The sequence below is a fragment of the Myotis myotis genome, unplaced genomic scaffold, assembly GCF_014108235.1.
Source record: "Myotis myotis isolate mMyoMyo1 unplaced genomic scaffold, mMyoMyo1.p scaffold_m19_p_25, whole genome shotgun sequence".
Lineage (NCBI taxonomy): Eukaryota > Metazoa > Chordata > Mammalia > Chiroptera > Vespertilionidae > Myotis > Myotis myotis.
In genome coordinates this window covers 344,901-358,250 of record NW_023416330.1, presented here as the reverse complement: position 1 = coordinate 358,250, position 13,350 = coordinate 344,901, and the positions used below count along the sequence as shown (strand labels likewise).

The window sequence follows — 13,350 nt, the reverse complement described above, 5'->3', positions numbered from 1 at the left end:
CTAAAAGGCACGTGGAGGTTTCCACATCCCAGTGTCTGAGCTTTCTGGGGCGGTTTAAACGATCATCTTTGTGGTCCCTGAGTGTTCAGTCTGTCTCTTAGCCTACTAGTATTGCAGAAGTGGGTATGGGTTAACCCAAGTAGGAATAAGAGAAACAGTGCTGCCACGGCCTCCCCTTCCCGCCACGCGGTCATCTCGAGGCAGTTTGAGGAGCAGACCCCAACACTGTAAGATAAAGGAAGGATGAAGACAGACCGGTTTTTATTTGGTTGCAACTTTGTTGCTTTTGTTTCATTTTCTTCCATGCCATAGAGCTGAATTCCCAACAATGCAGCATCCAGGTGTGTTTTAAAGGTGAGATTTGTCAAGTCCTAAGGACATTTGGACACAGGGCTACTGCTCCCCCTGGGGGTGACTCAACAGGGCACCAAAGCCTTAGGGCAGTGGGAGGCCTGCTAATGGGAGCAGCTCCTTCCTCTGAAATGGGGGGGGGGGGGGGGGGGCATTCCATTAAAGCGCCAGGAGCGCTGGGTGTGTTCACAGCCACGGGTGGCAGTAAGATGTTCCAGTTACTCATGGAAATTCCCCGAGTAAGATTATAGATGATAGTGCATACGAATAATGACACTGACGCGTCTAACTGGGAAGTTTAAGGAAGTCACTGGTAAAGCCCTGCCTGGGGGAGAGCCCGGAGCCGCGGCAGGCTCTGCTGTGGGCTGTCCTGACTTAAAGGCGGTGGGTCTGCACTCACATTTGTTTCCCTCCTTGGCCGTTCAGACTTTCACTTACACACACCTCCCTGAGGCAGTGCTCAGGCTTTACGAGGGGCCCATGTTGTGTAGAAAAACATGGACTTAAGTCAGGAGACCTTGGTGGCAGTGACCTTGGGCCAGTCAGAGGCCGTCCTCCAGCTCAAGGGGCGGAGCTGCTGGGGGGGCGGGCGGGGGGGGGGCGTTGCGGAGGGAGGTGGCTGAGCCGAGGATGGGGAGAGCCCAGCCTCTGAGCCCCTGGGAAACGTGTCTGTGGAGCTGGGCTGGCCGCACATTCAGGCGACATGCCCCACACACAGACATCCTGGGACAAGTGTGACGACGTTAAACCTCTGAGTTGTGTAGCCTGAGTTACATGACGTAGTGTGACCACATGAAAGTTCTGAGGAACTTCAGTGCCGGTTGATGGGGTGGGGAGGGCGGGTCTTTAGGGGCCCTTTGTCTTCCCAGTCACCAGGGCCCCAGCAGTTGTCACCTTAATCCACTTGGGGGAGGGTGGGCTTCCTAGACTGAAGGAGAGCAGGGGCAGCTGGCACAGGTGGCTGTCAGGGCGGGGCAGCCCCTGGGAGCGGCTCGGGGCTTAGCCAGGAGCACAGTGAGAGCTAAGGCTTGGAATCTGATGTAGCCACGAGATTCGGGACTTAGGTAAGGGAAGCCTTCCAGCAGACTTGAGAGCAGCCTTTCTGTGGGGACTGGGAAGGTGGTGTTTGTTCCTCGCAGGAGAATGGCTACCAAGACAGCGCTGGTGAATGGTTTTCCCACCTCCAGGCTCACATCTCTGTGGTGCGGAAGCCTGCTCGGTGGTGTCACTCCGGTGACTGCGCATTGAGCGTGGATTTACTGCACTCTCCATCCTTGGCATAGGCTGCAGCATTCAACTGCACCAAGAGTGTGTTCCTTTTGTTTAAGTGGTAGTGAGCAAGGAGTTTAAAAGTGCATGCTTGGAGCCTGGCCAGCGTGGCTCAGTGGTGGAGCATCGACCTATGAACCAGGAGGTCATGTTTTGATTCCCGGTCAGGGCACATGCCCGGTCTGGATTCCCAGTGGGAGGCATGGAGAAAGCAGCCAATCAGTGATTCTCTCTCATCACTGATGTTTCTCTCTCTCCCTTCCTCTCTGAAATCAATAAAAGAATATATATATATATATATATATATATATATATATATATATACACACACACACACACACACACACACACACACACACATACATGCTTGGAAATTAGGTTTAGGTGTTTATAGTTGTCAATCACCTTTATATGAGCTTATGTAATCACAAGTCCAAGATAGGCAAAGCAGTGTCACCATTTATTAATGACAAGAAGCTGGGGGGATGCCGTGTGTAGCCACATATTGGGGTGAGGAGCCAGAGCCAGGACCGGCGCTCCACGGCTCAGCACTTGTCACGGTGCCTCCTGACCGAGCACAGGGCTGCAGGCCTGCGAGTGTGCTTGTGCAGCGACAGGAAGTGGCTCTCCCTGGTTCTGCTCACAGACACAGAGAGAGACGTTCCCCTCTCCGTCCCAGTTCAGCGGCAGCAAGAGGAACCTGGGAAAGATGGAGAAGCGGGTGCCGCCCTGGTGCCAGTGCAAGTCATCGCTTCATTGTGGCCATAGTTCCTGAAGCTGGTTCCCCAAAATGAGTCCCTGGCTTCTCTGGGCCATGTGGTTCGTGTCCTGGCCCTGTGTGACTTCTCATGTCTAAATGAACAGGCCGTGGTAGCTGTGGCCTCAGTCCTCGGTGCTGTGGAGACAGCAGGGTGGTCAGTAACCTTGATGCCGGGCTGAGACGCAGAGCCTGGGCCCACAGTCACGTGGAGGGGGCGGGGTGCCAGGTGCATGCCTGCTGCTGAGACCCACTTACCGGCAGCACCAGCCCATTTCCAGAGACCGTTCTCTCTGGCTCTGGGTGTGAATTTTGACCCCTGGTTTTAATGTTCACAGGTAGTAGAACTGAAATGTGGCGGAAAGGATATCCCTGTCACCAGCGCGAACCGGATCGCATACATCCACCTGGTGGCCGACTACAGGCTGAACAGGCAGATCCGCCAGCACTGCCTGGCCTTCCGGCAGGGCCTGGCCAACGTGGTCAACTTGGAGTGGCTGCGTATGTTCGACCAGCAGGAGATTCAGGTCTGTGCCCGCAGGCACCTGGGCACTGGGCCTGGTGTAACACGGCTTTCCTCCAGGTTTATGAGTTACATTTTTGTTTCAGGTACTGATTTCTGGTGCACAAGTTCCCATAAGTCTGGAGGACCTGAAGTCCTTTACCAACTACTCAGGTACGTTACTGCCACCCGCTGTTTATTCCTGGAGATGTCCCCGACGACCGTGTTCCCACAGTGGTTGTCAGTGTACACTTTTTTGTAGCTAACACATTTTTAACAATGTGGGTTAAAACCCAGAGTGTATAGTGGGGCCCACAGCAACAGTCCTGTTCTTGACCTGTCTTCCCGTTCCCCTCCCACCATGAGTCATGAGTCTTCTTGGTACCTTTATGTGTTTACATGCAAATTCCATTCCATTTCCCTCATCCTTACGCACCGTTCTGCATTGTGTGGGGCTTTCCTCCTCAGAACCTTCTTCTTAAGTTTCTACTCACGGGCATTGGGTGCTTCTAGTCTTTTCCTTTTAAGAGCAGTGCTAGCCCAAAACCCACCAGCAAGAAAAGAAAAACTAAAAATTGGGCTTTGTTGGAATTTATTTTTTTTTATTAAATTAAACTTAAATGTTTCTGCTTTTCATGAAAATGAAAAACCAAAAAGAAGATACACAGATGGCCAATAAGCACATTGAAAGATGCTCAACAACCTTAGTCATCAAACTAAAACCATAAGGAGGTTGTTCAGAGTGGGAGCTGGTGGCCTTTGGGCATTTGTAAATTTTTAAAAAATTAACCTTGTGATGTCCAGCCAGTGTGGCTCGGCTGAGCAGCATCCCATGCACCAAGAGCTCTCCAGTTTGATACCTGGTTGGGTCACATGCCCGGGGGGCAAGCTCCATCTCCAGTAAGGAGCGCAGGAGGCAACCAATTGATGTTTCTCTCTCTGGTGTTTCTGTTTCTCTTTCCCTCTCCCTTCCTCTCTCCGAAATCAATAAAAACTTCTTTCTTTCTTTCTTTTTTTTGTTTGTTTGTGTTTTTTTTTTAATTAACTCCATGGTCCTAGCCGGTTTGGCTCACATACTGAAGGGTTGCGGTTCCATTCCAGTCAAGGCCACCTACCTCGGTTGCAGACTCAATCCCCGTCCGCAGTTGGAGGGAGTGAAGGAGGCAGTGACGGAGACAACCAGTCGATGTGTCTCTCTCACATCAGTGTTTTTCTCTCAGTGTGTCTCTTCCTTTCACTTCCACTCTCTAAAAAATCAATGGAAAAAATATCCTTGGGTGAAGATTAACAATAACAACAAAAATTTAACCTCGTGGACCTGGCCAGTTTTCACTCAGTGGTTAGAGCATCAGCCCAAGGACCACAGGGTCATGAGTTCGATTCCCTGTCAAGGGTATTTACCTCGGTTTCAGGTTCCCCAGCCATTATAGAGGTGCATGCTGGAGGCAACCAGTCAATGCGTCTCTCTTTAGATGTTTCTATCTCTCCCTCCCTCTCTGAAATCAATAAAAAAAATTTTTTTTTAATGATTTCAGTTGTGAGCCACTGGGACTGCCTTTATCGTGTGCATGAACACTTGAAGTATTTCATATATCAGAAAATACATGTCATAATACCACTTATATTCAACTTATTAAAGTTGAATAAGATAAAAGTAATATAGTAAGTGGTCCTGAGATTATGTCATTTTTGCTGCTTTAAAATTTTGTTTCCCTTTCTCTATTCTCTGATTATACACTGTGCATAATTTACTTTTTAAAACCAAGGAAACTTTTAATCCATTTCAGTTTTATAAAATAGTAGTGGTCATTTATAAGTAATGAAATTACGGGTGGTTTTTCTTCATTGTGCTTTTTTCTGTTTTATTATTTACTTGTGTTGATTGCTTGACTTTAGAGAAAAAGAGAGACATGGATTTGTTCTTCCACTTGTTTATGTATTCACTGTTTGTTTCTTGTGTGTGCCCTGACCGGGGCTTGAACTGGCCACCGTGGTGCATCGGCACGATGCTTCAACCAACTGAGTTGGTGTGGCTCAGTGGTTGAGTGTTGACCCAGGAACCAGGAGGTCATGGTTCGATTCCCAGTCAGGGCACATGCCTGGGTTGTGGACTCAGTCCCCAGTAGGGGGCATGTAGGAGGCAGTCGATCAATGATTCTCTCTCATCATTGATGTTTCTATCTCTCCCTCTCCCTTCCTCTCTCTGAAATAAATAAAAACTTTTTAAAAAAAAAAGAATAATATTTAAGCCATAGAAGCATATCCTGTGTGGTCCTGAGATGTATGGTGGAGTGAGGAGGATTTTTTCTCCACAAAGATCACTATTAGTGTGATATCAAAGGCAGAGAAAATACACAGATCTTGTAATATAGGAACCCACACCTGAAACCTATATGTTCATGTGACCAACATCACCCCTATCAAGTTAATAAATAAAAACTTTTTTTAAAAAAAGGAAATTATAGATTAATGTCCCTCATGAACATAGATGTAAAAATCCTCAAAATATTAGCAAACTGAATCCAGCAGCACATAAAAATGATTAAATCAAGGAGTATTTATCCCATGGATATCAGGTTAATTTAGCATCTGAAAATGTGTTGATGTATTGGTAATACAAAGGACAAAACCCATATCATCATCGCAATGGATGCAAAGAAAAAAGTAATTGCAGCTTTTGAGCATCTTAGCCTCTCCTCCCAGGAAAAAAATTCTCAGGAAACGAGGACTAGAAGGATCTTCCTAAACCTGATACAGGACATTGGGAAGCATTCACCACTGCCATCCTGCGGCAGCGCGGTGGAGTCGAATGCTTCCCCGAGCAAAGATACTTGCTTTTGTTATTTTACCCCACATTGTGGGGGTTCCAGCTAGTGCAGTGAGTGGCCTCGGTGGGCAGGGAGCGGGGGGAGAGAAGCGCCCAGCTGGGAAAAGGAAAGTGAAAGGAGTGAGCCTTTGCGAGGACAGCGGCCAGGGGCAGGCCGTGGGAGCTGGAGAGCAAGGCCAGCAGGTGCAGCACAGCTCCACGTGCAGGACGCAATTCTGTTCCGATAGACAGTTGAATGGGATTATAAAACAGTGTATTCAAAGGAGCATCAAAACAGAATAAAATACAAGCTAGCAAAGTAAATGCAGACTTATGCGTGGTTTACAGGAGACTTAAAAAACGGGGCACAGCCCGTTCTCAGGGATTGGAAGACTCAGTGTTGTCGAGATGCAATTCTTGCAAATTAATTACAAATTCAATGCGACCCCTATCAGATCTCAGCAGCTCATCTATTGTATGTGGAAATGTAAAGGGCCTGAAGCAGCCTAAACAGTTGTGTCTGGCAGAGTTGAAGCCTAGACTCTGTTCAGAGCCCCCATAGCGGCGCTGACGCGGGGCCATCATGGAGCTCAGAGCGTGTCTTCCTGTTATGCTCATTTGATTTTTGCCTGTTTAATGATGCAGGGAAGCCCTAACCGGTTTGGCTCAGTGGATAGAGCGTTGGCCTGCGGACTGAAGGGTCCCGGGTTCGATTCCGGTCAAGGGCATGTACCTTGGTTTCGGGCACATCTCCAGTAGGAGGTGTGCAGGAGGCAGCTGATCAATGTTTTTCTCTCGTTGTTGTTTCTAACTCTCTATCCCTCTCCCTTCCTCTCTGTAAAATATCAGTAAAATATATCTTTTAAAAAAAATAAAAAATAAAAATGATGCAGGGAAAATATCCACATAGAAAAGTGTGAATGTAGCTCTTTCCTCACCATATGCAGAAACGACACAACCGGATTGCTGACCTACAGGGAAGCCTCTAGCATACCTTAGAATATCTCCTGACTTGGATTAGGCAGAGATGTGCACCAAAGCGCAGTCCAGAAAAATGCTGATGGGAATTGGAGTTTCTCAAAATGAATGCCTTTGTGTTTCAAAAGCTGCCTCTCAGAAGTGGAAAGGCAGGCAAGACTGCGAGAGAGCGTTCTAAATATACCCGTGCAGGAAATGGCCACTGTGCTGGTGGTTCAGTGGTTCCCGGAATCTAGACACAGAACTGCTGTGTGAGCCCACACCCCACTCCTAGCGTGCTCCCCGGGCGGTCAGGCGCAGGAACCCGGACAGGTGCGTGCTCTGGAAGGTTCAAACCTGCACTGTTCACAATAGGCAAAGGTCTGTGCACACAGTGGGAGAGCGCTGTCTTAAAAGGAAATGAAGTTCAAACAGGACGACCTTTGGAAACAGTATGCCACGTGAAATAAGCCACATGCACCAAACGACAGAGTGCCTGGGACCGGCACATTCTGAGACCCTGGGAGTGGGCGGGAGGGGCCAGGGGCGGGCAGTGTTGGCTGGCATCAGCAGCGGCCGTGTGAGCGCCACTGACCTGTACACGTAGGAGGGCTTCAGCGGTGAGTTTTATGTTACTGCAGTTTTTAAAAAGCGAAACCAGCCTCGCCGCCGCTCTTCTGTTGAATGCCGTTCGGCCTCCTCCAGGGTAACTCGAAAGGGTTTTGGGAGTGGACCATGTGGAAGGTTCTCCTCTTGCGGGAGGAATTCCGTGTGAAGTAACCCTGAGGGCACGTGTGGGGTTCCTGGAAATGTCCTAAAACTGGGCTGTGGTGGTGGCTGCAAAATCTATAAATTTGCTAAAATCATTTATTTATATAGATACACGTGTGTCTATTCATGTACATGTAAATGTGTGCATGTGTCTCCCCTCTGTAATGAATTCCCACTGCTCTGAACTTGAACTCTCCTGTGTGTGTGAAGGAAATAATCTGAGGGCACGTTGTCCCCACTCGGATCATGAGTCCCTAGAGAAGCCAGGCCAGCCAGGAAGAGTCTCCCCAGCTCACACCTTCGCCGATGGCAGTTGTGCCCGTGAATAGGGTTAAAATAGCATCCTATTCATGTTGGTGCCAATTAATGCACTTAAGATATTTTATTGATGTTATTTCTGTAGTATATTAACAATGAGGGAACAATATAAGGCCATTATTTCAGTTTTAGGAGGCACTTAAGCAGATTAAAAGCTGTAAGTAGCAGATGGTACACTTTAGAATAGTGGTCTAATTGTCAGCCACGCCTGTGCCTCAGTCGGGACAGGTGATAAAGCGAGTGGACACTGAGGTCATGCAGGCGAGCAGCTCTCCCTGTCACAGAAAAGCCAGGCCTGCCCTGCGGTGGGCGCCCTTCCTGCAGCTCCTGTCGCTCAGGGCCGCCCCTCTGCGCTCTAAGGGCTCTCCTAGCGAAGCTCCTGGAGCTCAGACCCCGGCAGTCGTCCTGTGACACGGGTCCCTCCGGAGGCTCTGTTCCTCTGAACTTGCCTTCACCTGGGGCCGGCCTAAGAGGTGCTGGTAGAGGGCCGTCTGCCAGGAGCTGCCACCACCACGTGGTGACGTTGTAGCGCCCTGTGGTGGGGCCCTGGGGACCCCACTGTGCACCGCTGCTTTTTCATACCACGTGTCACTTTGTTAGGAGGCTATTCTGCCGACCACCCTGTGATCCGAGCCTTCTGGCGCGTCGTGGAGGGCTTCACAGACGAGGAGAAGCGCAAACTGCTCAAGTTCGTCACCAGCTGCTCCCGGCCCCCTCTTTTGGGGTTTAAGGTACTGCTTTGTGCATTTGCTTTAAAACCCCTTGTAACTGAGAAAGGCAGTGGGATACCATGTGGGGCTCTGGTGGCAGGGCACTTGGAGTCCGGGGAAGTGGCACTGATGTGCAGTGATAGGTGGCACCAGGTGCGTGGCCTTGTGCTGCGTCGGGAGCACTGTCCACTGGGCCTCTGTCTCCTGATGCGTCCACTGTGCCCCACGGTGCCTGCTGGTGGTCCGGTGAACACAGTGGCTGTGAGCCTGCGGGCACACCTCGTCCACTGCACTGGCTGTCACCGCTACTGCCTCCAGGTCTGTCGTGTGTCCTGGGCTATTTGCAGCCCAGCTGAGGGAGGCAGGGTGAAAGTGGAGGCTGCGTCTGGGGAGAGGTGTGCGAGCAGAAGCACATTGCTCCCAGGTGCCCATTGTGGCCTATTTTGTTACCTGGCCTTACTTCACATCTATAGAGTATTTGTAAGAATTGGGCAGAGGACACCGTAACCACAGTTACCAGTTGTTACGTTTGCCACCCTTGTTCTAGCATCTCTGTATGTTTCTGTCCTGAACTGTCTGAGGGTAAGTTGAGGAAGTGTCTTTCCTGCTGATTCCCTAAAACACAAGCCCTTTCCATAACCACAGCTGAATTACCAGAGGAAGAGGGGGCGGGGCGGCCCGCACCTGTGCTCCTGCCACGGCCTCAGCCGCCTGAGGGCTGGTGAGGAGTCAGACTCTGCGAGGGGGTAGGGAGGGGAGGCACGCAGCACGAGACACACGACCCAGAAACAGGTTCACATTCAGCCACAGGACAGACACGTGCGGGTCACCACGGTGACGTCCACAGAAGATTTTGTCTGTTCGGAGAACAGGCCTCAGGAACTGCTGTGCAGGCCACACCCCGGCCAGGAACACGGTCCCCCTTACTGACGGGTCTAGTGCCTTGGGCGCTGGGGAGGGGCGGGGTCTGGAGGTGATGCTGTGTGGGGACCTGGAGCGCAGGGCAGACCGAGTGAAACGTGCAAGTGCAGACAAAGGGGCTGCGGGAAGGGCTTCAGCAGAACCTCTATCACCCAGTGACAGACAGTGGCAACCATTACATTCTTATGCACGGAGGGTTCCGTGCCATGGGTGATGTTTCTAAAAATACTTTTGTTGATTTCAGAGAGGGAGAGACAGACAGACAGACACATCAGTGATGAGAGAGAATCATTGATGGGCTGCCTCCTGCACTCACCTCACTGGGGACTGAGCCCCCACAACCCAGGCATGTGCCCTGACTGGGAATCATAGGTTGATGCTCAACCACTGAGCCACACGGCCGGACTGCCATCCGGTAATTATTTCAGTAAAGATTTTTGATTTTTGTTTTTTAATCTTTATTGTTCAGATTATTACAGATATTCCTCTTTTTTTCCCCGATAGCTCCCCTTCACCCGGTTCCCACCCCACCCCAGGCCCTTGCCACCCCACTGTCCATGTCTATAGGTACTGCATACATGCATATATGATCTTTGTCCAATCTCTTCCCACACCCCCCCACACCCTCTTCACCCAAGAATTGTCAGTGTGCTCCATTTCCATGCCCCTGATTCTATTACATTCACCAATGTATTCTGCTCATCAGATTTTTTATTCATTTGATTTTTAGATTCACTTGTTGATAGAAATGTATTTGTTGTCACTTTGTTGTTCATAATTTTTTATCTTTACCTTTTTCTTCTTCCTCTTCTTAAAGAATACCCTTCAGCATTTCATATAATACTGGTTTGGTGGTGATGAACTCTAGCTTTTTCTTATCAGTGAAGCTCTATCTGACCTTCAATTCTAAATGATAGCTTTGCTGGGTAGAGTAATCTTGGTTGTAGGTTCTTGCTACTCATTACTTTGAATATTTCTTGCCACTCCCTTCTGGCCTGCAAAGTTTTTGTTGAGAAATCAGTAGACAGTCATATGGGTATTCCCTTGTAGGTAACTGCTTTTCTCTTGCTCCTTTTAATACTCTCTCTTTGTCTTTTGCCCTTGGTAATTTAATTATGATGTGTCTTGGTGTGGGCTTCTTTGGATTCCTCTTGTTTGGGTTCTCTGCACTTCCTAGACTTGTAAGTGTGTTTCTTTCACCAGGTAGGGGAAGTTTTCTGTCATTATTTCTTCAAATAGGTTTTTAATATCTTGCTCTCTCTCTTCTTCTGGCACCCCTATAATTTGATGTTGGTACTCTTGAAGTTGTCCCCGAGGCTCCTTACACTATCTTCATATTTTTGGAATCTTTTTTCATTTTGCTCTTCCGGTTGGGTGTTTTTTTGCTTCCTTGTATTTCAAATATTTGACTTGATTCCTGGGATCCTCTAGTCTACTATTGAATCTCTGTATATTATTCATTATTTCAGTCAGTGTATGCTTAATTTCTGACTGGCCCTTTTCCATTTTTTTGGCATTCTCACTAAGATCCTTGAAGGTCTCATTAAGTTCCTTGGAAGTTTCTAGAAGATTCTTGAGTAACCTTATAACTGTGGTTTTGAACTCTATATCTAGTTATTTTGCTTTCATCCATTTCTTTCATTTGTGACATGTTTCTTGGTCTCCGCATTTTGGCTGCTTCCCAGTGTTTCTATATATTGGGTAGCTGATAGAGTGGCCTTGTGTGGTAGGTGTCCTATAGGGCCCAGTGGCTCAGCCTCCCCAATTACCCGAGGTGGACACTCTTGGTGCACCCCTTTGTGGGCTGTGTGCACAGTCTTGTAGTTGAGCCTTGATTGCTGTTGGTGTCACTGTGAGGAATTGACCTCCAGGCCAATTGGCTGTGGGGACCAGTTGTGTCTACAATGGAAGAACTGCTGTGCAGGAGACACCCCTATGGGGCAGGACTTGCTTCAGTGGGGCTTTGGTCCTCACTGAGTCTGCCCCTTGAGTGTGTCGCTTATGGATGTGAAGAGTTGTAATCTGGTGTGGTCTCACAGTGACCACTGGGTACACTGGCTCTTGGATCTCTAAGGAGGCGCAAAGTCAGCCACTGCCTGAGGCCACCCAGCAGGAGCTACAGAGAGATCTGCAGATTCTTCCTCTTTGTATGGGGTTTGGAAGTGCCCAGACGAGGCCCAGCTGTGAAGCAAGGCAGGTTGCTGCTGGTGAGGCCTTGGCCTTCTTTTGATAGCTTTGGGGCTCCCTGACCCCGCTCCAGCTTGTTTGACAGGTTTTAGGCTGAGAAAGGACAGGCCATTCATATGCAAAAGCTTGGGTGGGGTTGTAAATTGGGTGGGGCGGGGTCTCAGGGAATCTCCAGGGTGGAGCAAACAGCAGTGGCTGCCAGTCAGCCCTGCACCGGGGGGAGGTCCCAGCGCAGGAACCATGACTGTTGCCAGCACCTCCATCTGAAAGAAAGCTGCCCGCATTCCTGCCCCAATGCCAGACAGTCCCGTTTCTCCCCATATGTGTCTGGGTCCCCCAGAGTCTCGCCCGGCACTGGAGCTCAGAGCAAGCCGGAACTTGTATCTCCCTCCCAATTAAAAAGGCGGCGCACCCGGGTGCCAGCCCGCTCCGCGCCTCCGCACCTCCTCGCAGTCTCAGTGCGCTTTCTTCTTTACCTCTCTGGTCACAGTACTTCCCCTCGGCCAGCTTTCCCGTGGTTCTGAATGAGAGTTGTTATGTGTTTTAGTTGTAGTTTTGCTGTGGTTGTGGGAGGCAGCAAGTACAGGTGTTTACCTGTGCTGCCATCTTGGTTCCTCCCAGGAAAGTTTATTATGACAGACCAGGCTTCCAGTATCTTCTGATTTCAAAACAACACCTAACCTACAAATATGAAAATTAAGCAAAATTCAGGCCCAGAGATTTCTGCCAGCGCCTGGTCTGTCGAAGCCGACGGTGTTGGCAATAAGCTGGAGGGCAGGTGCTGCTCCGGAGAACCGGTGCCGGGGGTTGCGGCCTCTGAGTCCATCCATGGGGACCTTCCCAGCCTGTCCCTGCTGATCCCAGTGCAGCCATAATTGAGTGCATTGTATTCTGAAAAATGCTGTTTGGGAAGCCCTGAGATAGGCTTCCTATTCTAGGTCTTTTCAATGAACTAAAATATATTACATGTGGAATTTAAGAGGGTTTTTTTTGTTTTTGTTTTTTTTAAAAATCTTCAAAATAAATTTTTTATTGTGAGAAGTACCAGAAGCCACTTACAAGGAATTTAAGAGTTTTTAAAGGTCTTTGCAGCTGTCGTAAGTTAGACTTCACATTGGGAAAATCACCTTCCTGTTAATTCCTATTCTTTCCCGGGCAGGCAGGCTGAATCGGAGGAGGGAGGAGGGCTGCCTGCAGCGAGACCCTGGTAGGAGGACGCAGACGCACAGTTTACGCCCTGAGACCCTAGTGCCAGGTTATGGGAGAGCAGAAACATCAGCTAAAGCTAATTAAAGTTTAATATGTTCAATGACTGTGATTATTGCGGACAAGAAATCATTAAAGTGCTAATAGAAAATTGTTACGTTGCTATCAGGCCACATAATCAATGGAAGCTCTCCTCACTCTGAGTTAATGCCAATCCGAGGCACTGCTTAATTATGCGTGAGGTGCTGCCCTTGACTCCAGTTTCAGAGCAGAACTTCATTTTTCCTACTTTTAAGACTCCAAGTAGGAAATTCGATTAGCATTAGGAAAGAAACGCTGAGACGTGGCATTTAGCTGCAAAATAAATTCACGCTTGCCTTCACCCAGTCACATGACCATGTGTTTACCCAGCGCTCACTGCCTGCCTGCACAGTCCTTTCTCAGCAGATCCCTGGTTTCCCTTGGGGCACTTGAGAGCATGGCCTGAAGCGGGTGCACTCGGAAGCTCGGGGAGGGTGGTGCGGTGCTAGGCTTTCTGCTTCTCTCTCAGCGCCTGTGCTGACCTGTGTGAGAGACATTTAAAGTTGTGTACAAA

The 13,350-nt window shown here is 49.1% G+C and overlaps 1 protein-coding gene across 14 annotated transcripts in view; it reads left to right on the top strand.

The window, feature by feature from the left end:
* The window catches only part of UBE3C (ubiquitin protein ligase E3C), a 112,803-nt gene that overhangs the window by 97,634 nt on the left and 1,819 nt on the right, over positions 1 to 13,350 (top strand). For 12 of the 14 annotated variants that reach the window (XM_036356256.1, XM_036356250.1, XM_036356253.1 and 9 more), the window contains 3 exons: positions 2,716 to 2,904; positions 2,987 to 3,053; positions 8,332 to 8,462. In XM_036356256.1, coding sequence (XP_036212149.1) covers positions 2,716 to 2,904; positions 2,987 to 3,053; positions 8,332 to 8,462 — 387 coding nt within the window. Of the gene's footprint in view, positions 1 to 312; positions 334 to 2,715; positions 2,905 to 2,986; positions 3,054 to 8,331; positions 8,463 to 13,350 lie in introns of those variants that run through there. The other 2 variants (XM_036356249.1, XM_036356257.1) reach the window with 2 other exon arrangements.